General features: G+C 46.6%; 1 protein-coding gene and 1 long non-coding RNA gene across 8 annotated transcripts in view; one reads left to right on the top strand and one right to left on the bottom strand.

Moving 5' to 3' along the window:
* Positions 1–25304, bottom strand: part of THADA (THADA armadillo repeat containing) — a 335311-nt gene that overhangs the window by 1344 nt on the left and 308663 nt on the right. For 6 of the 7 annotated variants that reach the window (XM_015473463.3, XM_024999384.2, XM_010810013.4 and 3 more), the window contains one exon: positions 951–1120. In XM_015473463.3, coding sequence (XP_015328949.1) covers positions 951–1120 — 170 coding nt within the window. Of the gene's footprint in view, positions 1–950; positions 1121–2326; positions 4662–25304 lie in introns of those variants that run through there. The other variant, XR_009496408.1, reaches the window with a different exon arrangement.
* Positions 1114–8478, top strand: LOC104973322 (uncharacterized). The gene is made up of 2 exons (XR_003037137.2): positions 1114–1207; positions 5515–8478. It is a non-coding gene; the product is annotated as an uncharacterized lncRNA (long non-coding RNA).

The raw sequence follows: 25304 nt of genomic DNA on the forward strand, positions 1-25304 counted from the left end.
CCACCGGAGAGGAATTCCTCCTCCCCAGACTTAACATGACCTTTGATAAGGATGTGTTTGTGGTTCTCAGCCAAGATACCTTGGGGGACTGGTGCTGAAAAGGGGACCTCAACGCAGAAGGGGACCCTAGACCTGAAGGTGCATCTAGAAATCAGGAGAGGGGAAGGGAGATGTGAGCAGCAGAGCAGAGAGCGAAGTATTACCAACATGAGACACTGCTCTCTGAGGATGAAACCCAATTTCTATAATGCTGGGGACTTTCAAGGTCATTTTTATTGGAGACACTCTATCTTGTCTCCAAATTTCCCATAAACAGACTGCTTTTTGAACTCTTGGCCTGCTGGGGATGCCAAGAAGGCCAGCTGAGTCAGACACTAGTGAAGAGGAATTTCAGTTCTCAAGATGCTTTTGCTGCTTATCTGGGTCCTCAGTTTCCCCATCTATTGACTGCTCCCCCTGGAGCAGTTTAATAGTTTTATTTTTTAATAAACATAATTTTAATTTTAATAAAATAGCAGTTTATTAAACCTGGAGGGGTTTAATAGTTTTCTTCTAGTGGCCGAGACCCTGGAAGGACCCTGATTCTCTGGGAGTGTTTCAGCTTCACACCTAATTGTGGGGAGCCCTTGGTTACTCTAATGTTGATGAATAAGCATTCTCCATAATTAAACTATCAACTTCCAAGGGACCTCTTTCGAAGTCCCCTCCCCAACTCTGATGGGAAGGCTTACCATTGGAACCCCTGAATCAGCAGGAGAGCTGCCCGAGCAGCACCCAGCAGGCTGGGGTCATGTGGAGATTTTGTTAATCGGTTACTACTGTGTATCTGAGCATCCGGAAGCACACTTTCAAGCCATATCAAGCTGACAAAAGCCTGTTAAGTGCTGCCTCCAGTGGGCGTAGGTAGGACGCTCTGACACACCTCCGCCGCCTGACACCCTAGGGATTACCTGATGTGCGCTCTCCTCACAGGCCACGAGGTCCTCACCCTCTCCCAACAGCCATCCCAGCAGGACTGGGAGTCCAGGGGTCAGCTGATCCCACTGCTGGAGCAGGTCACACAGCACAGCCAGAGCCAGATCCAGTGCGCTGGAGGCATCCACCTGACAGAAGGCAAATTCTGCAAAGATGAGAGAGGTGAGCCATGAATGTGCTGCTGAGAGCCAACTGGGAGTCTGTGCAGGATTCTGAGGCAGCGAAAGCCCAGGTAAGATCACTGCCACCACCTGGCAGGGAAGCTGGTGGGAGAGGCTCACTAAGGGTTATTTGCTGTCTATACACTAGAATGAATCATAGGCCTGAACCCCACCATTTCCGTGCCCCCTATCCCAGTGTGGATAGAAGCTGCCCCATCTACAGGAATCTCCCCCCTCAACCCAGCTGGAAGGATATCAGGAAAGCATCCCACCCAGCATTTCCTCTGCAGGCCTGCTGACAATGCCTGACCTCCATCACTTTGCCCCTTCCTCTAAAACAAGTCCCATTGAGCACATGACACATTAAATCTCTCACATCTCTGAGCAGGGCATCAGCAAATTTTTTCTTAAAGAGCCAGAAGGTAAATATTTTAGACTTTGGGAGTCTTTTTAATATTTATTTGTTTGGCTGCACCGGGTCTTAGTGGTGGTATGTGGGATCTAGTTCCCTGGCCAGGGATCGAACCTGGGCCTCCTGCACTGGCAGTCTTAGCCACTGGACCATCAGGGACATTCCAACTTTGCAAGTCTTATGGTCTCTGTCACAATTAACTCTGCGGAAAGCAGCCATAGACAATATGTAAACAAATGGTTGTGGCTACTAGGTTCCGATAAACCGTTATTTCTATTCCAATAAAATTGGACTTTCATGTGATTTTTAGGTATCAACAAATAATAATTCTTCTTTTTATTTTTTCCAACCATTAAAAAAATGTAAAAGCCATTCGCAGTTCACAGGCTGTACAATGACAAGTTGTGGTTGTTTAATTGCTAAGTCATTTCAGACTCTTTGCAACCCCATAGACTGTAGCCCATCAGGCACCTCTGTCCATGGGATGTCTCAGGCAAGAATATTGGAGTGGGATGCCATTTCCTTTTCCAGGGGATCTTTCTAACCCAGGGCTTGAACCTGTGTCTCCTGCTTGGCAGGCAGATTCTTTACTACGGAGCCAGCTGGGAAGCTCCCCAATGGCAGGTGGGGGTGGAATTAGCTCATAGTCCACTGCCCTCTGTGTTAGACTGAATTCATTTTTCAGATACTCATCTTAGCTGACTGCGGGAAGGGTGCTGAAAGAGTAGAATGGGGCACAGAAAAAGGAAGTGGATGACTTGGGGAAACCATTGCTTACTTCACCATTTTGCCTTCAGTTCAGTTCAGTCAGTTGCTCAGTTGTGTCCAACCCTTTGAGACCCCATGGACCGCAGCATGCCAGGCTTCCCTGTCCATCACCAACTTCCGGAGCCTACTCAAGCTCATGTCTGTTGAGCCGGTGATATCATCCAACCATCTCATCCTCTGTGGTCCCCTTCTCCTCTTGCTTTCAATCTTTCCCAGCATCAGGGTCTTTTCAAATGAGTCAGCTCTTCGCATCAGGTGGCCAAAGTGTTGGAGTTTCAGCTTCAGCATCAGTCCTTCCAATGAATATTCAGGACTGATTTCCAGATGGACTGGTTGGATCTCCTTGCAGTCCAAGGGACTCTCAAGAGTCTTCTCCAACACCACTGTTCAAAAGCATCAATTCTTCGGTGCTCAGGTTTCTTTATAGTCCAACTCTCACATCCATACATGACTACTGGAAAAACCATAGCTTTGACTAGATGGACCTTTGTTTGGCAAAGTAATGTCTCTGCTTTTTAATATGCTAATTTGGTCACAACTTTTCTTCCAAGGAGCGTCTTTTAACTTCATGGCTGCAGTTACTATCTGCAGTGATTTTGGAGCCCCCCAAAATAAAGTCTGTCACAGTTTCCATTGTCTCCCCATCTCTTTGCCAGGAAGTGGTGGGACCAGATGCCATGATCTTAGTTTTCTGAATGTTGAGCTTTAAGCCAACTTTTTCACTCTCTTCTTTCACTTTCATCAAGAGGCTCTCTAGTTCTTCTTCGCTTTCTGCCATAAGGGTGGTATCGTCTGTGTATCTGAGGTTATTGATATTTCTCCTGGCAGTCTTGATTCCAGCTTGTGCTTCATCCAGCCCAGCATTTCTCATGATGTACTCTGCATATAAGTTAAATAAGCAGAGTGACAATATACAGCCTTGACGTACTCCTTTCCCGATTTGGAACCAGTCTGTTGTTCCATGTCCAGTTCTAACTGTTGCTTCTTGACCTGCATACAGATTTCTCAGGGGGCAGGTCAGGTATTCCCATCTCTTTCAGAATTTTCCACAGTTTATTGTGATCCACACAGTCAAAGGCTTTGGCATAGTCAATAAAGCAGAAGTAGATGTTTTTCTGGAACTCTCACTTTTTCGATGATCCAACAGATGATGGCAATTTGATCTCTGGTTCCTCTGCCTTTTCTAAATCCAGCTTGAACATCTGGAAGTTCACGGTTCATGTACTGTTGAAGCCTAGCTTGGAGAATTTTGAACATTACTTTGCTAGTGTGTGAGATGAGTGCAATTGTGTGGTAGTTCTTTGGCATTGCCTTCCTTTGGGGTTGGAATGAAAACTGACCTTTTCCAGTCGTGTGGCCACTGCTGAGTTTTCCAAATGTGCTGGCATATTGAGTGCAGCACTTTCACAGCATCATCTTTTAGGATTTTTAGACAGTCCTAAATATGGGTTTGAAGGGAGGCTCAGGGCATTGACATTTCCGTTAACAACCCTGCGCCTACCACCACCAACCTAGAGCAGGCCTGAAATGTGGGACTGAAATCTTGCCACACAGATAGTACATTTCTACAGACCCATCCATACATCAATGCTGTTTTTCAATGACCCACTTGTACTGAGACCTCATCTTTCTCAAATCCACATCTTCACTGCAGCCCACAGACCTTGTCCTTGACCATTTGGCCCCCAAAGAGACTTGCTCAACACACAGGGAGAAGCCTCAGAGTCTGGAATAGAAAGCTGAGTTCCCTAGCGTGTTGAGCCAGCCTCTGGGGACCTGTTAAGTGCCAATCCCCTAACCAGGTCCTTTCTCTCCAGTCCTTCAACATCCTCTGGCTTGGGTGTTACCTTTCTTAATTCACAGATGAGGAATCCAGGCACAGTTAGGTTATCTCACTTGCATACAGTCAGAAAGCTTTAAGTGGCTATAAAGAAACTGGAATTGACAGCAAGTTTCATGGTGTATGCAGAGTGCAGATTTGGAGAACTAGTACCAGCATTCCTGAGACGTAGTTCTTCATGGTGAGAGCAACAGAGCTGATGACCCTCCATCAGGGCCAGCACTACACAGAGCCCATGAAGTGGGGCCTGGGCTCACAGAAGCAGCCCAAGGACCAATGTCACCATCTTCAGAGCCCAAAATCAATCCCCCAGGTCACCTGCCCCTTAGGCTCTGCAGCTTGGCATCAGGCTTCAAACTGGGAACAGAAAAAGTTGAGGCGACGTGTGAAGGTGCATTTTTGGCTGCAGGTCTGAGCCATGTGTTGGTCTAGGCTTTGCCTATGACACAATCTCTATTTTTTATCTCTGCTGACTCCCCTGTGTAGTTCTCAACTACTTTAGAGTCTGTAAGGGGAAGAGAACACCATTAATTGGCATCTTTCAAGCCCCAAAGACTGAAAATATACATGCGGACTAGCATACAATAAAACACACAGCAGATGCTCAGAACATTCCAGTTTATGACTCTGGAGATTATGAAACTTCCTTTACCCCACTCGATTTGGATTGAATACTAACACAGGGACAGCCACAAAGAAAGCAAGCAATAAGTTGATAATAACAGAGACTTTCCTTTTATTTGAATCCTTGCTTGTCCCACCACCAGAAGGGAGGTATCCTTATTTAATAAATGAGGAAGGTGTGCTCACAGAGGTTGGGTAACGGGTCCAGAATCTCACAGTTAGCAGTGGTGGCACTGAGCTAATAAGCATCTTTCAGTCACAGGCCACGCCCGCCCTGCAGGGAAGCCTTGGAGAAACACTCCCAGTACCCCATGGAGATGAGGAAGTCAGACTCAGTTTTATTATTTTTATATAAAAGTGGGGCTTCCCTGATAGCTCAGTTGGTAAAGAATCTGCCTGAAATGTGGGAGACCTAGGTTCAGTCCCTGGGTTGGGAAGATCCCCTGGAGAAGGGAAAGGCTACCTACTCCAGTATTCTAGCCTAGAGAATTCCATGGACTACATAGTCCATAGGATTGCAAAGAGTTGGACACGACTGAGAGACTTTCTCTTTTCATGCATTAAAAAGAGCTCCCAGCTGAGGGTCATATTTTGAAGAAAGGGTCAAAGCTGTAAGTCCTCTATACTGTGGCATCAGCATCAGGTCAGCTTCTCTTGAAACCTTCCAGAAAAATCTTCCCTCTGATTCACCACTTATCCCTCCCTGCCCTGGCTCTTCTTTTTGTCTCCTTAAGGCAAGGACTGAAAGCTCTATGGGGAAGAACATAGTTTCATCCACCAGCAAAACCAGTGCCTGCAGCTTGTGCAACACTCCCAATGGGTCCATGAAGACCACTCGGAAGTTATCAGAGATGCCACCAGGAAGGCCAGACTGTTGCACCTGCCCCGCCTGAGGACTGATGTCCCCTGTCCTGCACCATGTAGTTGGGCATCACACTTAGAAAGTGCCAGGGGAGTCCTGGGAATGACTGAAGCTCTAGAGGAGAGCTGGTGTGTTGTCTGGAAGTGAATCTACTAGAATTATAACCATCCAAACACTGACCCCACCAAGTGAGGAGAGACGAGGAAGGGGAGCTGGGATGGGGGTGAGGGGAGGATTAGATAGATTTAGACCTCCTGCTTGAGGGGCCAGATGCACCTTGCCAAGTTCCTTCTTTTATTGCTTTACCCTGGACTAAAACAGCTCAGCCAGAGCAGCCCAGTCTCTACTGGCTGAATGCCTTCTGAAGAGGAGGCTGAAGGGTGGGGAAAGGGATTTTCAACATAACCCTGCAGACCAGCCAGGCTCTCACAGGCTTCTCTCAAGGAAGCAAGAAAGCAAGTGGCCAAGCAACAGGCGTGTTGGAGGAATCTGTTGTGTGTCCGGAACAGCCAAAACAATCTGGAAAAATACAACAGAACTGGAGGACTCACACTTCCTGATTTTGAAACTGGCATAAGGATAGACATAATATAGATCAAATGGAATAGAATTGAGTGTCCAGAAATAAGTTCTCACAATTACAGTCAATTGATTTTTGACAAGGGTGTCAAAATAACTGGTTGGGGGAGGAACAGTCTTTTAAACCAAGGGAGCAAAGACAACTGAATATTCACATGCAAAAGAATGAAACCATGCCCCTACCTCAAAACATACATGAAATTAACTCAAAATACCTCAAAACTAAAGTTAACAAGTAAAACTATAAAACTCAGAGAAATATAGGAGTAAGAAATGGTTTTTTAAACATGACATCAAAAGCACCAGCAATAAAAGAAAAATTAGACTTCATCAAAATTGAAAACTTTTATACTTTAAAGGACATTATTAAGAAAGTGAAAAGAAAATTCACAGAACTGGAGAATATACAAGGGGTATGTATTTTAAATACATAAAGTGAAAGTGAAAAGTGAAAGTGAAAGTCACTCAGTTGTGTCCGACTCTTTGTGACCCCATGGACTGTACAGTCCATGGAATTCTCCAGGCCAGAGTACTAGAGTGGGTAGCTTTTACCTTCTCCAGGGAATCTTCCCAACCCAGGGATCGGACCTAGGTCTCCCGCATTGCAGGCAAATTCTTTACCAGCTGAGCCACAAGGGAAGTCCAAGAATACTGGAGTGGGTAGGCTATTCGTTCTCCAGCAGATCTTCCTGACCCAGGAACCGAACCAGGGCCTCCTGCATTGCTGGTGGATTCTTTACCAAATGAGCTATCAGCGAAGCTCTTAAAACCCAATCATAAAAGACAAATAATCCAGTTAAAACATGTGCCAAGGGTCGGAACAGACATTTCTTTAGAAAAGATATACAAATGATCAATAAGCACATGCAGAGATGCTTAGCATCATTAATCATCAGGGAAATACAAAGCAAAACCACAATGAGAAACCCCTTCATACTCACTAGTGTCACTTGAATCAAGAAGACATATGCTAAGTTTTGGTAAAAGATGTGAAAAAATTAAAACTTCCATAGATTGCTAGTAGGAATGTAAAATGGTGCCAGCCACTTTGGAAAACTGTCTGAAACTCTCTCCAGCTCTTAGACATATACATATACCTAAAAACATATGTTCACACAGAAACATGTACATGAATGTTCATAAGACCATTATTCATAAAAGCAAATAAGTGGAAACCACAATGTTCATGAACCAATGAAGGGATAAATAAATGTGGTACATCCAAACAATGGAATACGATTCAGCTATAAAAAGGAATGCAGTACCGATACATGCTACAATGCAGATGAACCTAGAAAACATGCTAAGTGAAGAAGCCAGGCACAGATCACATACTGTATAATTCCACTCATATAAAATGTCCATAACAGGCAAATCATACAGACAGAAAAGTAGATTAGCGGTTGCCAGGGGTTGGAGAATAGGGAGAATGAGGAATGGCTGCTGATAGATAGAGTGTTTCTTTTTAAGCTGATGCAAATGTTCTGGAATCAGATACTGTTGATGGTTGTACAACCTTATGAATATACTAAAGTTTGTACACATGTACACTTAAATTTTACATATTTTTTGCTATATGACGTATTTTATGGGGGGGGGGTAGGCATGAAGAGTGTGGAAGGCTGAAAAATGGCCTCCCAAAAGATACCTATGTAAAGTCCCTGGACCTTGTGAATGTTAATTTACTTGTAACAACGGTCTCTATAGATGTGATCTGGTTGATGATACTTAAATGAGGAGATAATCCTGTATGATCCAGGTGGCCCCTAGATATCATCACCATTGTCCTAATAAGGGGGAGGGGGATTTGACACTAGACACACATAGAAAGAAGGGCTTCCCTGGTGGCTCAGACGGTAAAGAATCTGCCTGCAATGCAGGAGACCTGGGTTCAATCCCTGGGTCAGGAAGATCCCCTGAAGAAGGAATGGCAACCCTCTCCAGTATTCTTGCTGGGGAATTTCACGGACAGAGAAGCCTGGTGGGCTTTAGTCCATGGGGTTGCAAAGAGTTAGATACAACTAAGTGACTAACATACATGTAACACACACAGAGAAAGGAGAAGGTGATGTGAAGACAGAGGCAGGGGCGAAAGTGATCCTAACGAGGAAATGCGGACAGCCTCCAGAAACCGGAAGGGGCAAGGACTGGATTCTTCCCTAGCACCTGCAGGAGGAGTGTGGCCCAGCTGACACCTTATTTTCTGGCTTCTGGTCTCCAGAGCTGTGAGACAATAAATCAGTGTTGTTTTAAACCACCAAGTTTGTGGTCATTTGTTACAGTAGCCAGAGTCAACTAATATGGAAGAACCTATTAAGGGTAGGTTGTGGTATTTCTCTTTGGAGTGGTGAAAATGTGTGAAAATTGTGCTGATGATTGCATTACTCCATGAGTATGTTAAAAAACACTGCCTTGTACTCTTTAAATGGGTGACTTGTATGGTATATGTATGCTATATCTCAGTAAGACTAGGATGTTTAAAAAAAAAAAAAAATCTGCTATGTGCTCAAGTTGGTTCCGGTTGCTTGGAGGAAGCCTGACCACAGAGTCTGTCTGGAAAGGGCCAGTCTACTGAGGGGACTGGACAAACATCTAGAGCCTCATACATGCTGGTAGGGCCTAGTTCTCAGGTGCTGGAGGGCTCTGCAGAGGTGAATGGTTGGTCGGAAAGAAGGCTCAAGAAGGATTCCTGGAGGAGCTGGGACTCTGCCTGGCCCTTCACCACACAATCAGGAAATGGGAGCTAATGGTCTGCTTTGAGCTAGTGATATGCTAAGTACTGTAGAAAACAAAGCAAGAGACTGACACCTCCTGTCCTGTCCTCAGGAAGCTGGTGGTCTGGATGGGAAGGTCAGGCAAACACTCAGGCAACGGTGAGGAATCAATGGAGTGGTCTGGATCCCAAGAGCCGCAGGAGCCAAGGAAGGGGAGAGGTCAGCGTCGGGGAATAAATCACCTCCAAGACTCTCCCCGCACTAGCTAAGGGAGTGCTTCAAGTAGGGAAGGGTTGCTGGTACACACGTGTCTGGGGCTGCCTACGCAAGGCAGACTGGGTTAACACTCAGTCATTTGGAAGCAAGTTGGAAGCCCAACAAATGGGCATTTAGAACTGGTTAATCCTACGCTTTCCATGCGCAAGAATGGATAACTCACTTGGATTGCAGCGGAGGACAGAGGACAAGAGGCTGCAGGGCTGCTGCCGCACAGGCCTCCTCTCGCTACTGCCCTGGCCATGTCAAGGTCTCCTGCCAAGGCAGCCACCTGGGGATCAGAAGCCATCTGACTTGCTCCCCTGCCATCTTCTTCCCCACCTCCATGAAGAGGCCCACCTTGGGGCTGGGAGCTGAAGACCTAGGCTTCACCCAGTGTGCCGGATCATTCAAAGTGGTAGCTTAGTCAATGTCCCAACTAAGACATGTGATCTTTCATTTCTAGGCAGGTTTGGGGTCATTTTCAACTGTACTGATTAAAGTGAAAATGCTGACACGGATTTTTTTCTGTGTTGCCAACCATGAAAACCAATTCAGACCATGGATTAGAAACCTACCGTTTGATTATAAAGTATTATAAGGGAGATGCCTTTGAGACTAAGGCCATTGGTCAAGCCTCTTTCCCAGTCTTTTCCAAGAGAGGTCAAGTCAGCCCAGGAAATGCTGAGCAAATGGTGAGGAGTTGGATTCTCCCTCCCACCAGCTCTAGAGAATCCTGTCAGGCATTTGTGGAAAACCCCTCAACCCTGCCATCCACCCAACTCCCCTCACCATCCATTTACCCATCAATTCAAGCTTTTATCTCCCCACAAATACTTGTTGATCACCAGATAGGGGTTTTGTTGTGGGGATGGGAAAGGGAGGGGGGAAGCTGTGAGAAACATGAGAAAAATTCCAGGCCCTTCTCTCAGAGAGCAAACAGTTTAGTCAGAGGCAAGCTGACACATATGAAGTGTCAGGAAGTAGTCAAAGATGGTGCACAACACGGACTGATTATACCATTCCTAGCTGTAATGAAAGGACGGAAAAGGGAAAAAAGAAAGAGTGCGGGGTGGAAGAAGGGGGAGCTTCAGAGAGGAGACACTTGTGCAGATGAGGGTCAGAGGACAAGCACAGCTGGGATGAAGGGGAGGAGTAGGGAGATTAGACCGGCCTGTTGAGGAGGCAGGTTTGGGGGAGCTGGAGGTGAAGATGGAGGGGCAGACAGTCTAGGGCAGGTTTGGTGATGGGGGAGGGGGATGGGCAAAGCTGAGTGAGTACAACTGTGCTTTCTTTTTTCTGAGTGAAAATATTTTAAGGCTTCATCAGGCTGTTTCTAGACCAGCTTCCTCATTTCCAGTGTTCTCCATGGATTTCTTCACATCCCCTCAGGAGGTCAAGAGCCAGTATTACAACTAGTCACGAGAAACAACCGTGGGACCAAAGCCTGGCTCAGCTGCTGACTCTGCCATTCAACTCTTGCAGGGGCTCCAGGAGGCTCACTGGCCCCTGCCTCGGCTGACCCTTGACCCCTAGAGCCCAGGTTCTCTGCTCTCCAGTAGCCAGGGCTCAGAGGTGGGACTTCCAGGCACCTCAGTCAGTGAGAGAACTTCCTAAACCATCAGAGGTCATCACCTCAGACTTTACCACATAACAGAGCTCCCACATGCCCCTAACCTCAGAGAAATGACCCAGAGGAAGGTTCTATCCTAAGGAACAGAGACAGGTTGGTCCCTCCGGTGGCTCTGATGAACCGAGCAGGAAATCTGGGTCGGGGAACATGGTATCTGTGGTATCAGTCTCTGTTCTTTATATGAATATTTTGAAAATTTCATCAAAAAAGAAGCCCATGTGCCGGTCGGTGCTCCCAAGGGCAGCCCAGCAGTAACTGAGACCACTGCCCATGCATCCGCTGCTGGACATCGTGCCCTGGATGACAGCCAGCCCCTCCCCTCACTCCCAACCTGCCCACGGTACTAAGTCTGGCCAGGAACTCAGACTTCAGCTGGCCCAGGTAGACCCCTCTCCCTCCTCCTCCTTCTTTTTCTTTTGGTTTCTTAAGCCCTGAAAACCATTGTTTAAAAGACAGGACACATGGAGGCAGAACCCAATCAAAGGCACACAGCTCAGGGGTTCCCAGGCCCCAAGGGACCCAGCAGACGTACCCAGCAGGGGTGCAGATGGACTATTGGGTCTTCACACAGCTGTTTGGGACAGCTCATAAGGTTTTTTAAAAACCAGGGAGATTTTTCATAAAAATCCAAATGTCCAGCATCTTTTGAAAATTCAGAAAATTGGAACTTAGTATCTCTAGGTCTGTAGTTTAATGGGCTGCCTGGAGCACAGAAGTGGCCACGCACTACAGGAGGCATCTGTGTGCCCTGTCTGGGACCATCATACTGCCTCCCACCTCACCCCTGCAGGCATGTGGGCTTGTGATGCTGAAATAGGGTACCCACGAGGGCAGCAGGCCTCCAGCCAGCCCCTTATCTTATAGACGAGACCCACGACCAAAGGCCTCTCCTCACATCAGCCCCACGCCCCTCTCCCTACACCTTTCATGGCTTTGTTTCCTCATCATTCCCTGTCTGACAGATGTTCCTCATCTTGACTTAGCCAGGCCTTCTTGGCCCTCAGGACCCAACTCATTTTTGGTTGTCACAATTCAAAGGAGGTGGGTGCTATTGGCATGAGCTGGGTAGAGGCCAAGAATGCTGCTAAACATCCCATAATGCCCAGGACAGCTCCCTCTCTGAAATGTCAACTGTGCTGAGGCTGAGAAACCCTGCTTTAACCTTCCCCACAACCCTGCACAACTGCTGAGTCCCTTCCGTGAAGTCTCTGCAAGTAAATGGAGGGAGGGATGGAGGGATGGAACTCTCAGTGTCATTAGGAACCAGCGGCCTGACTCTCTATTTGGGGAAGACAAGGAAGACCTCATCTCCTCACATCCCTTTTCTGGAAGGCAATCCCTAGGCGCACCCTCCACTCCCAGCTCTCTGGGCAGAGGTGGGGCAGCACATGGAACTCAGTCACGTGAGATGAACAGCCTGCTACAGAGCCCTTTCTGTCTGGAAGTGGAAACATTTTCCAATTCTGAAGGGAAAGGATAAAAATACCATCGTTTGAAGTTCTAAAAATAGTTTTGGGGAAAAAATCTTTCAAATATTAGTAATTTGCTTTTTCTTAATTTTCCAGCTGTTTTCATATGGAACAGAGGGCCTGGGTTCCCAAAAGTTCCTACGGACCCAGTTCCCAAAGATGGAGATCCCCACGGATACAGTCATGTGCCTGATACACATTTCCTGGTGACCTATTGTGAAACCAGAAATACTGCAGCAAATTCCTTGCTTCCATAAAAAAAAAAAAAAAGATACATATATTTAAAAACCTTTATTTTTAAAGTTAAAAAAACTACAATATAGAAAATGTGGGTCCACCTCAAATCACTGGGTAAATCTGAGTGCTAAGTCGTTTCAGTCTTGTCCAACTCTTTGTGACCCTGTGGACTGTAGCCCACCAGGCTCCTCTGTCCTTGGGGATTCCCCAGGCAAGAATACTGGAGTGGGTTGCCATGCCCTCCTCCAGGGGATCTTCCTGACCCAGGGATTGAACATGCATCTCTTATGTCTCCTGCGTTGGCAGGTGGGTTCTTTACCACTAGCGCCACCTGGGAAGCCCATATATATGTATTTTCCTCCTCTCACCCCCATTTAAAAAATGGATACAGTCAACATGAATGAAAACAAATAAGCATTTCCTAAAAGTGTGCACTTATTCAGTAGGGCTACACTTTACCAACAAGGGGTTGATAAATTACAGCTGGTTAACAGTGTCCTTGGCTCAAAGCTTATAAAAATACTTGTATTTGTTCACTTCTAACCACACCAAAGAATAAGACATGGGTTCAAACAAATATCACCCTCAGGCAGCAACGCTACGGACAAGACCTGGTCCTCCTAGAGGCTTGCATCTTGAGGAGAGGGGAGCAGCCCTCACTGCCTCTCCTTTCCACGGACTACAGTTCTGTGTGTGATACTCAGTCCTATTTCTTGTGGTAACCTCCCAAGGTCAGCAGGAAGAGTGAGTCACACATGGGCTTTGTCCGTGGCCCTTCCAGAGCAGGATAACCAAGGCGTGTCCCTGGGGCCCTGGTGGGTGGCAGGGCCACAGGGAGAGGACTGAGTTGGATCCAGACCAGAGAGGCTCTGCATGATAGCACTGGGCCCACACTTGGCATTCCTCCGTTCAGCGAGGACAAATCATGCCAGGCCCCTCCTGTGAATGTGCTAAGTCAGTCTCTGGTCCTCAGGTGAGCCAGGCCCTCTCCAGCATCCCCTGCACTCGGCCTGCTCCTTGTTGGTTTCACTCTGCTGAGCCTCCCAAAGTGGGCAATCACCTCCACCTCTTCGTGGAAAGTGAGCGCCTTGTGTGTTTTATCCTCTCTACACTGTCACTCACCCCAAAGCTCTCCTCCCAGAAGGGGCAATCTGACACCCATCTCCCTCTCTCCCTGCCTAGGGAGCCAGTGAGGGCAAGCAGGAGAGACTTCGATGCAAGCAGGGGTACAAAGAGGATGTCTGGAGATTGGGAAGTCCTTTTGGGGAGTGGAAAGAGGTTGGGCAACCTGAGATCCCTTCTTCCACCAGCCTCCTCTCCCCCTGCCTGGGCAGAGTTCAGTGGCTCTGCAGGTACATTCCACATGTCTTACTCACCAGCTTGGACCTTGCAATTTCCCTTTCCCTGAAGTCACTCTAGCTTTCTCTGCTTTATTTCACTGTTGGAATTTCTTTCTCTTACAGGGAATTTCTTCTCAGCCTGAGTGCTCAGGACTGACTAGCTCCTTCTGAGTTCTTTGTGAGGCTTCTCTGGCCCTCAGATGGGGGACTGCCCAGCTCCCCTAAAACACTGGTGGGACATGGAAGATGGAGGATAAGGATGGTCTGAGTGTGTATCTAAAGACTAGAAATTTGAAACCAGAAACATCCAGGATGGGGGAACTTCCCTCATGGTCTAGAGGCTAAGACTCTGAGCTCCCAATGCAGAGGGCCTGGGTTTGATCCTAGGGAACTAGATCCCACATGCCATGACGAAGATCAAAGATTCCACAACTGAGACCCAGTGCAGTCAAACAAACAAATAGCTACACTTAAAAAAAAAAGAAAAAGAAACATCCAGGATAGTCATTTTTCTCTCCTGAGAACTTTCTCACTATCACCTCCTGCCTTCTCCCAAATCCAGAAAACTCCTCTTTAGATGTCCACTCCTCATTCTCAGGCTTTTATGGCTCTAAACAGAACAAAGAGAGTCCTTGGTAATACAATGAGCAAAAGTGAAAAGTGAAAGTGTTAGTCATTCAGTTGTGTCTGACTCTTTGTGACCCCATGGACTGTAGCCCATCAGGCTCCTCTGTCCATGGAATTCTCCAGCAAGAATACTGGAGCAGGCTGCCATTCCCTTCTGCAGGGGATCTTCCCGACCCAGGGATCAAACCCAGGTCTCCTGCATTGCAGGAGGATTCTTTACAAAACAACGAATAAATGACTCTTAAACTCACAAAGTGATTTTAAGATTTATAAACACTGCTCAAAATATAAGTGCCTGTGATTTAAAAGTTCCTGGGGATTTTGTGTCTTGAAATTGAGTTCACTCCCAGGTTACCCAAGGCCTTTCCTATCTGTGACCATCATTCCCCAACACCCTCGCTGTAAGTACTGTCAAAGGCATCGGAACTGCCTGCTGCCAAGACCCCGGGCTAGAGGAGGTGAGGCTGAGGCTGGAGAAGCCTGGGGAGGGTGAGGGGGAGGGAAGGGAAGGGAGAGGCCACAGAAAACAAGCCAAGGAAGCGATGATCGTTCAAGAGACTACAGGCTCTGGGTTTTGAGCAATTAAAAAGGAGAAAAGATCAAACTGTTGGCAGGATGGATTTAAATAAGCTGCTAGGAAGAGCGTCTGGGTCTTAAGGGTTTTGAGACCCTAGAGGCCACTGCTTAGAAGAGCTCCTTTGCCTTCAGTATCAGCTCTTCCATGGGGAGGGTGGGAGGAGGGATTAAAATGAGAGGAGGTACTCTGGGAAGAAGCAGGTTGTTTTTGACCTTGAGGATGTTTTGGTCTTGCTATGAATGTTACTGGTAACAACAATCAACATAAAACTAAACTGACAGTGGCTAAATAGCACAAGATAAAATTCATCATAACCGACCAAAGATGTCATTTTGTTGGTGACGTTGAAAACGGCAAACAATGATAACAACAACTATGGGGGAAAATGTGATTTGGTGGAAACAAACGAAACCAGATATGGTAAAACTCTTACTAAAATTTTTGACTGAAAAGGCAAACCTTCATTGCCAAATATATAGGTAAAAGAGTTGATACTTAAGAAAAAAAGGGAGAATGTTAGAAAATTTTAACTGCTCTATACCTACTCCAGTACTCTTGCCTGGAAAATCCCATGGACGGAGGGGCCTGGTGGGCTGCAGTCCATGGGGTCACTAGGAGTCGGACACGACTGAGCGACTTCACTTTATTTTTTCACTTTCATGCATTGGAGAAGGAAATGGCAACCCACTCCAGTGTTCTTGCCTGGAGAATCCCAGAGACGGGGGAGCCTGGTGGGCTGCCGTCTATAGGGTCGCACAAAGTCAGACACGACTGAAGTGATTTAGCAGCAGCGGCAGCAGCAGCATACAGAAAATTGGTCAAGGTATTAAACTGGCTTGATGGAGTTACACTGGAAAATAATTTCTTGATGAAAATTCATTAATGTTGGCATTGTTGTTTTTCAGTCACTAAGTTTTGTCTGACTCTTTGTGACCCCACAGACTGCAGCATGCCAGGCTTCCCTGTCCTTTACTATCTCCCTGAGTTTGCTCAAACTCATGTACATTGAGTCAGTGATGCCATCCAACCATCTCATTCTCTGTCACCCCCTCTTCCTCTTGCCCTCAATCATTCCCAGCATCAGGGTTTTTTGCAATGAGTTGGCTCTTTGCATCAGGGGGATAAAGTATTGGAGCTTCAGCTTCAGCATCAGTCCGTCCAATGAATATTCAGGGAATATTGGTATAATTCAGATTAAAAATTTGGGATCTTCCCAACCCAGGGATCAAACCCAGGTCTCCTGCAGTGCAGGCAGATTCTTTGCCATCTGAGCCACCAGGGAAGCCCCAGTGAACATTATGCCTAGAGAAAAGGGCAGGCATAAAAGGTCATATATGATTCCATTTATATGAAATATCCAGCATAGGAAAATTCACAGACACAGAAAGCAGATTAGTGGTTATGAGGAGCTGGGAGGGGAGGTTATGACAGGGAGTGACTGCTTAATGGAGATGGGATTTTTTGGGGGGAGTGATGACAATGTTCTGAAACCAGAGGGTGGAGATGGTTGCACAATATTATGAATTACTCAATGCCACTGAACAGTATACTTTAAAATGGTTAATTGTATGTTATGTGAATTTTCACTTTAATTAAAAAAAAAAAATCCAAAACAGCAAAGACTCTTTGGGGATGGAGCCAGAGGGTGTGCCAAAGACAGAGGATGGTGGGTAATTGACTTCCGTACCTCTGTGGCTTTAAATAAGGGATGGGTGAGAATGGGGCTCTCCAGTGAGTACTGCTCCCCAGGACACATTTCCCAAAGAAATGTGCCCTGCCTGCTCAGGACATGAGGTGTAGACGGATAGATGAGGGTGTACACAGGGATTAAGAGGGCAAAGAGGGAAGAGAGGCCAGCTCTCCCTCCCCGCTGAGAGTGCTGGCTCACACAGGGACAGAGATTTAGGGTTTAGAGGACTAGAAAGGCTGCAAGCAAGCCCAGGAGGGTGGTCTCAGTGGCCACTGAGGAGGGAAGCCTTGCTTTCCTATACCTCATCACGTTTGGTAATAAAGCAAGACATTTCACATCTAGAAGCACCTGCCAGGTAAGACTCGTATGTAAGTGGAGCCCGTGAAATAGAGTTTTATGCACAGAGCAGAGATCAGGTCACAAAGCTGTAAGAAGTCTCTTTACCCGAATTACACAGACCCAATTGTCTGGCTTCCATTTCATTGCCTGAGTCTGTTTTATAGTCATGCTTTTTCATGAAAGCTTTTAAGGGAGGCCATTCCCTGATGTCATGTAAAAAAAATGTCCGAATACAATTACATTACAGAACAGCACTCTTGGAAGAGAACACAGCCACGAAGCTTGCTGGTGTCCTGTTTCCTTCTCTTTAAAAGCCATTTGTCCTCTCTCTAAAGACAGAAGCCCCCCAATCCCAGCTCTCCCGGTCCCTCTCTCTGTCAGAGGGCCCAGCAGCACTGAGCTGGGAAATGCATGCAGAACTGGGGACCCCCCCCCCAGGGATGTCGGTGGGCCATCAGGGAGTGGGGTCTGGCTCTGGGGCCTGGCACGCAGTCCTGAGCCTCCTTGTCTAAGGTCACACATCTCACAGTCAAGGTGAGGAACTGAGCCTCCTTCTCCAGGCTTTCCCAGGAATTTCGGCCAGAACCTCCTTTCCACTTCCTCCCCCACCCACGTGCCTGATTCAGACATGCCCCCAGACTCGGGGAATGGTTTTCCTTAAATGCCCTTTTAAAGCTCTTCTCAATCAAAACCTGCTCTACTGTGAGCAAATTCTCCACATTTCTCACCCTTCCCTTGCTTCTTTCTTCTCCTGGCAGAAGGTGCCATGCTCCTAACTTTCCACAAGAGGCTCTTCATTTCCTGTCTCTGATGTGGACAGATCAGCCCACACCTTCTGTGACTTCTGGACAAGTCTTGCCTGCTTCTCACTCAATCTCTCTTCTTTTGAGGTCTGTACTAACCACCTCCCTGTTCTTGAGAACCTTATAACTAGAGACCTGGCCTTTCTCAATGACACAGAGTCACTGCCACTCAACTGGTGACATCAACATCCATAAAGATACCCCTCCCAGGATTTGTTTCGCCATTCTTGATCCTTTTTAATTCCAATACTCTCCATCTCCCATTTCACTGAACGCTCAACAATCATGATAGCATCTGAGACCCTGCTGTTGCTTAGAATGGTTTTGACTTCAAGATCTTAAATTCTAAGCTTTTGGGTCCCTTTTAAATGAATATCATCATCGCTAACATTTATGAAGCACTCATTATGTATAGTGCTTCATATAAATTAATCACATGTGTATTCATTACAATGATCTTTTGAAGGTTTTATGAGCCCCATTTTAGGAATGACGTAAGCAGAGACACGGGTGAGGATGTGGGATTTAAATACCAATGTCTATCCACTATGGCTCCTACACTGTATGGCCTCTCTGATATTCCTAAAACAATGGTTTAACCTTCTACTTCTTCTACTGGAACTACCTTTTCACCCTAATCCTGACCACATCTTGACCCTGCCCTTCTGTCAGGCCATCACTTGTCTTTCTATGTATATCCTGGGCTCTGGGGTTTGGGATGCTCTTCCTTGACCCATCTCCCTTATCAACTTGATCTTGTTCCAGGCTCAACAGTGCTCTATAACCATCTCTTCCCAAACCCATCTACTGTTCCACTGTGAGCCACTGATTTGCACTGGAGAGAGGCAGGATGCTCTTTAGGCTCTCTATGCATTCATGCTCTATTTTTTGGCCATGCAACATGCAGGATCTTAGTTCCCTGACCATGAATGGAACCTGTACCCCCAACAGCAGAAGCTCAGAGTCTTAACCACTGGACCACCAGGGAAGTCCCCACTGATGCTTTTTAATCTCAGCTGTCCTCTTGCTGCCCTCTCACCCCTGGCTATTCTTTCACTCATTTTTTTGGTGATTTCTGACTGAACTTCTATGTAAATTACTTCAACCATCTCCCTGTCCCTATATCCTACTCCCTAACCACTCATTCTTATAGATAATCTTGTCTTCTACAGAAGACATTCAACATAAGCTCAAACTTCTGTCCGCCCCAACTTCAAAATTTCTCTAAGGACTCTTTTGAAACGTTAGCTTGAAGGCAGAGCCAGGGCTAGGAAATGTGGTTTTAGGACAAGGGAGTAATGTCAATATTTATATGAGAGGCAGCCTAGAGAGGGAGAAGGAGAACAGAAAGACGCAGAGGAGGAAAGGGCGCTGTGGCTGCAGACAGGTCACAGGGTTGGCATAAGGTGCTGCGTGAAGAATGCGTGGAGGTTAAGGAGCATTTTTTGTTGTTGTTTTTGGCTTGGAAGGAAGATAGATAATATTACAGAGTGTGCGCCTGCGTGTCTAACTCTTTGTGACCCCATGGACTGCAGCCCACCAGGCTCTTCTGGCCATAGGATTCTCCAGGCAAGAATACTGGAGTAGGTTGCCATTTCCTGCTCCAGGGGATTGTCCCAACACAGGGATTGTACTCAGGTCTGCTTGCATTGCAGGCAGATTCTTTACCACTAAGCCACCTGGGAAGCCCGTTACACAGTGTACTTACTTTTAAACTCCTTGAAGCCAGCTTCTGACCTTCCCACCACTGGACCTTCTCTTTCAACACTCATTTACGACATTTCCTCAATCCTTATACTCCTTGACCTGACCTTTTGATGGTGATTGGCACAGCTGACCAACCTCTCCCTCTTGAGTTTTTCCTTATGTGGGTTTCCTGATGCCAGAACTTCTTGGTTTTCTTGATGGGTTTTTGTTAACTTCCTTTGCTAGCTCCCCTCCCACACCATTACAATGGGCTCTGATGGATGCTCCCAACTTTCATTTCTCTCTCCCCACCCCCATTCATCCATTTATCTCTCTTTCCAAATATATTTATTGAGGCCCTACCATGTGCCAAGCACATGGCAGCTATTAAACTGTAGCTGAATTAACTTTAAAGTATAGCTCCGATCATGTTACTTACTTGTTCTAAAAGTTTTACTGGTTCTCCGGTGCAAATGATATCCAGATCCTTTGCCCTGGCACTCTGGGTTTCAGTGGACATGTGCTGTTTTGTGGCCCGGCTGCCATTCGCCTTCTCTGGATAGCTGTACCTGATCTTCCCTGGAGAGTCAGCCCTTCTATGTCTTTAGTCCACTTGGTCTGGGCATGTCTGACACCTCCCACTCCTGTTCCAGGAATGGGCACCTACCCCAGGTCTAAGCCATTCAGGGCTTCATGTTCTGGGCCTCAGAGATTAGTTCCAGGATGGGCCTGGAACCCAACTACAGTCACTAAAAAAGCATTTAGGGACTTCCTTGGTGGTCCAGTAGTTAAGACTGCATTTGCACTGCAAGGGGTGCAGGTTCGATCCCTGGTCAAGGACTAAGATCCTGCAAGCCTCATGCCACAGCCAAATAAAAAGAAAGCATTTAAAAGTGAAGAGACATTACTGACACAGGCCTTGAATAAATGAAGATGTAAATGCTAGCACTGCTGCAGCCATCTTAGAACTTCAAGGGGAGTGAGAGCTTATCTGAAAACAGAAATAACCTAAGAGCAGAGAAGAAAAATTATGAAAAACCAGGTCCCTGGGACACTGTCTGAGGCCCGGAACTATGCCGCGTCTGAAGCCAGCCGCCTCCCCCTGGAACTCTCAGTTACATGACCCAACGTGCCCCACCCTGGGCTGGAGCGGATTGGATCAGACTTTCTGTCCTCTGCATGTGCAAGAGTCTTGCTTGATCCAAACATCCTCCGCTGCCCCGCCCTAGTCTCCTACTCGAATATGAAGGCTTGTATACTGATTTATTCCTTTCCTGAATGTGCCTCACACTTGGCCATCTCTGTCTTTCTGGAATGTTTCCCATCTTTTCCATTTTCTCTCACTCGAATTATAAAACTTCAGCTCTAACAGACTTCCATCCAAGAAGCCATTCTTCTCCAGTTTCCCCCAATAACAAATGTTTGTAGGATAAATGACTAACCGGACAAACAATGACCCAGGGTCCAAGGAGGGGGTTTCCAGACTGCTGTCCAGACCGGAGTTCCAGCAATCCTGTTTGTCACCCCCTCAGGGCTTGGGACTTGTTTTTTCCATCTTCCCACTGGTCTAAATCCCTGCTTCCTACCCTCTTTGGCCATCATTTCCCAGTTTCCCTTGGGATGTGCATTGGTTTTTTAGAAGGTTAGCAGACACTCAAAACAGAAAACTCCAAAATCTAAAACTGACCCAAGGAAAAAAAAAAAAAGATCTGGCTTAGTCAATACGTCTGGAAAATTCTGAGTTAAACAAAGGTTTTTGTTTTTAACAGACAGAGGTGGACACGGGGGCAGGACGTGCAGCCTTTCTCCACTTTACTCATGAAACAGGTACCAGCCCAGAGTGGAGCGCTGCATTCTTCCGCGCAGACGCACCAGGGGAAGGCCGCACGAGTTCTTTTATACACACACAAATATCCTGCCCTTTGTTCAAGGTGCCTATTTGCTCTGCACAGAGGCTACTGCAAACACAGAAAACGTTCATTGTTAAACCCGGCATGCTAAGTGGTTTTGCCTTCTGGCAAATCTCCAAACCATAATTATTAAGGGACTCCGAGCTGCTGAGGAATTCTTGGGTTACAGAGGCTTTGATCTGCCTTCTCTCCCCCACGTGAATTTCCATGGGTATGGCTGACTTTCATTGCTGGTCCCTGGCAGTGGGGCTGCTTCGAAGGTAAGGACTGAACAGCGCTGCAAAGTGAGTGGGGTCCCTGGTGAGGTGGGCTCTGACTGAAGCCCTGCACAGCGGTAGCCAAGGGAACAGACAAGCTCTGTCCAAGTACTGGGTCGGAATGTGGTGGCCTCAAATCTTCCGTTTCCTCCATGCTCTGGGAAGTCCAGGTTGAGAGATCTGCCCCCAAAATCTTTGGATAGCTCCAGCAGTTTGGCAAGTGTTGACCCCAAACTCAGGTAGCTGCCTCCACTTGGTTACAAACTGTTAAACAGTCAAACTTCTGAAAGAGCCAAACTGCTCTCTAGTGAAACACAGATGGAATGTCAAGGGGGACAGACCTATTCTTTCATGCTTTTTAAAATTCTCCCCTTCCTGAAAAGAGACATGGGAAAGAACATCCAGACGGTCATGATTCTATAATAAAGAAGGAATGAAAAGATGCTTCCAAAATACAGTGGTAAGGCTTTCTGATTGAGTGCATGAAAAGGATCCTATAACAAACAAAATTTCTAGTTTTCCAATATTAAAGAAATACATTTAGCATTTGGATCGAGGACAGAAATATTCACTTTTTGACATCTGTTTTTCTTCCTATTTTAATATAGCTATGAGATATGTGATCACCCCCATTTTACAGAAGACAAAACTGAGGCCAAGATAATAGTGCCAAGTAGTTCAGGACACAGGTGACTGATTCTCAGATCACTATTCTCTCACAAGTTAGCAATGCCCTTCAAAGGTGTCTTTCCCAGATGGGAAAGCCCTCTGTTGGTGGCTGAAGAATAGGAACGGAGAAACAAAGGTAGGGAGAGAATGAGGGAGAAGACAGAAATCAAGCTCCCCCAGGGAAGGAGCTAGAAATCAGACGGTCTAACACAGAGGGAGCTCAGAGAACTGCCCAGACTTCACCTGGGTTGGGGGCTGGGGGAAGGGAGCTTCGGGGGCAGTAGAGATACTTTCTTCAAGTGTCAGCTCCCATTCGGAGAGGCAGAGGATAGAAGCAGAATGCCAGGGGGACCCTAATAATGAGTCCCAGCGTGCTCGTCACTGTCTGTTAGTGGCTGCTGCTCCCTGGGAAGGAGTCAGGTGATCCATCGCAAAGAGGAGAGAGGTGTCCCCTGCCCTGGGCAGCTGGGTCCAATCCCAAAAGGTCTGCTGTGGGGTAGGACAGGAGGCTTCTGAGCTTCCTTCCCTGCATGGGTCCATATAGTGGGGCCCCCTTTTGTCCCCCAACTTTTATCTATTCCCCTCTCCTCCTTCCTGTTGGCGGGTGCCTTAGGAAGATGTAGATGAGCTCATGCCGGAAACGGGAGACCTTTCTTCCCACTCAAGGTGAAGGTCAGTGATTCACGTAGCTAAAAATAAACTTAAGGCCACCTATCAATAAAAGGAAAATGAAACACACACAAAGTTCAATTCCCCCTTGCTATTTAAATTTCAGCAAGGAACATAAATCCTTATTTAGTCAAGTACAACCAACACTCAAATATGTAAACTTTAATTACATGTTCTGGACCAGTGAGAGTAAAATGAGGGAAAAGGAGGAGAGGTGAGGTAGGGGAAAGCCACAAACGAAAGGGGGGAAAGCCCAGGGGCAGGAAGTGAGGCCCAAGCTCAGAAGCAGGGAAGCGAGCGAGAGGAGGGAGGAGGCAGAGAAAGCAGAGTGCGGAGTAGGTTCTGGGATGAAGCGACAAGTGACTCTGGGCAATGCCTGTCCGTGGATAACTATCGCCTACAACCCCTCCTGATCGCTACCCTTTATACTCAGGTCCCCCTCCTGGGATGGGGAGCCACAAGAGTCCATGGGAGAAAACTTATTGAATTAAACAGAGGACGTCCAGTTGAATTTGAATTTTAGGTAAACAGTGAACATCTTTCCAGTGTACATATGTCCCAAATATTGCACGGGGCACCTTACACAAAAAAGCTATTTGTGGTTTATTTGAAAGTCAAATTTAACTGAGTGTCCTGTATTTTTATTTGCTAAATTTGGCAATCCTATACTGGAGGTCAAACTATTCTTTGGACCAGAACTCAAAGACCTGGCCAATATGTACACTGAGGGTCGGGGGAAAAAAAATCAAGTGTAAGGTCACTTTTTGAAATGAGGAGTGAGGCAGCACAGAGATTTGCCAGGCAGGATGGTAGCCAGCAATTCAAAATGTCAATTCTCAAGTCGTCTCCTTCTTGAACGATTTCCTGCTGGGACCATGTCAGTGGCCCCCTCTCCCTGCCAAGAGTCAGAGAGGCTAAAAACTGTGCACAGAGGCACGCTGGGACTGTGGGTAACCTGGGCTGTGTGCGGCTTCCGTGAGATTCTGAAATTTCTGAGGTGGAGAGTGAGCTTGCGGAACACTGAGGGACAAGTAGAGCCAAAATAAAACTCAGTATATAATCTAGGGTGCTAAAAAACATTAACCTCAATCTTCATCACTATCATTTTCCGAGGGACATGACTGAGCCCAGGCCACCGTGCTCAGGGGAGGGGTAATGAAGCTGACCTCAACCGGAAGCTCCAGGTTCTCTGAGTGCTTGGTGAAGAGGACACAGCAGGTGAAACAGAAATAGTGGCCTCTTCCGTGATCCACTGCTTCGTGGGTCCACTTTGCTCCAAACTGCTCGATGCTGCACTGCAATTCAGGCAGCATGTGCTCTGTTCCACCATGGCCCCTGTTTGCTCTGATGGAACACCCGCCAGTTCTTGCAGTCATGCTCCTTGCCAGGTCCCGGGAGGCTCCAGAGACTGTAATTCATAATATATGGCCGTCTAGAGCTTCCCTGGTGGCTCAGTTGGTAAAGAATCCATCTTCAATGCAGGAGACCCTGGTTCAATCCCTGGGTTGGTAAGATCCCCTGGAGAAGGGTATAGCAACCCACTCCAGTACCCTTGCCTAGAGAATCCCATGGACAGAAGAGCCTGGTGGGTTACAGTCCATGGGGTTGCAAAGAGTCAGACATGACTGAGGGACCAAACCACCGCTACATGGCCTTCTAGATATTAAAAAATTATGTATTTACATAAAACTATTATTATTTGTAAGTGGGGTCATTCTACAAATTCTCTTATGCTATGTGCTTTTTTCAGGTAATGATATATCATGAATACCTTTGTGTATCAGTTCATATAGATTTACTATAGTATTTCATTATTTTTAATTGTCTTGTGGTATGGAGATATATATTGTCACCCTGCTTATTTAACTTATATGCAGAGTACATCATGAGAAACGCTGGGCTGGAAGAAGCTTAAGCTGGAATCAAGATTACCGGGAGAAATATCAATAACCTCAGATATGCAGATGACACCACCCTTATGGCAGAAAGTGAAGAGGAACTAAAAAGCCTCTTGATGAAAGTGAAAGAGGAGAGTGAAAAAGTTGGCTTAAAGCTCAACATTCAGAAAACTAAGATCATGGCCCCCAGTCCCATCACTTCATGGGAAATAGATGGAGAAACAGTGGAAACAGTGTCAGACTTTATTTTCTTGGGCTCCAAAATCACCGCAGATGGTGACTGCAGCCATGAAATTAAAAGACACTTACT

The sequence above is a fragment of the Bos taurus genome, chromosome 11 (assembly GCF_002263795.3).
Source record: "Bos taurus isolate L1 Dominette 01449 registration number 42190680 breed Hereford chromosome 11, ARS-UCD2.0, whole genome shotgun sequence".
In the NCBI taxonomy this organism is placed as follows: Eukaryota; Metazoa; Chordata; class Mammalia; order Artiodactyla; family Bovidae; genus Bos; species Bos taurus.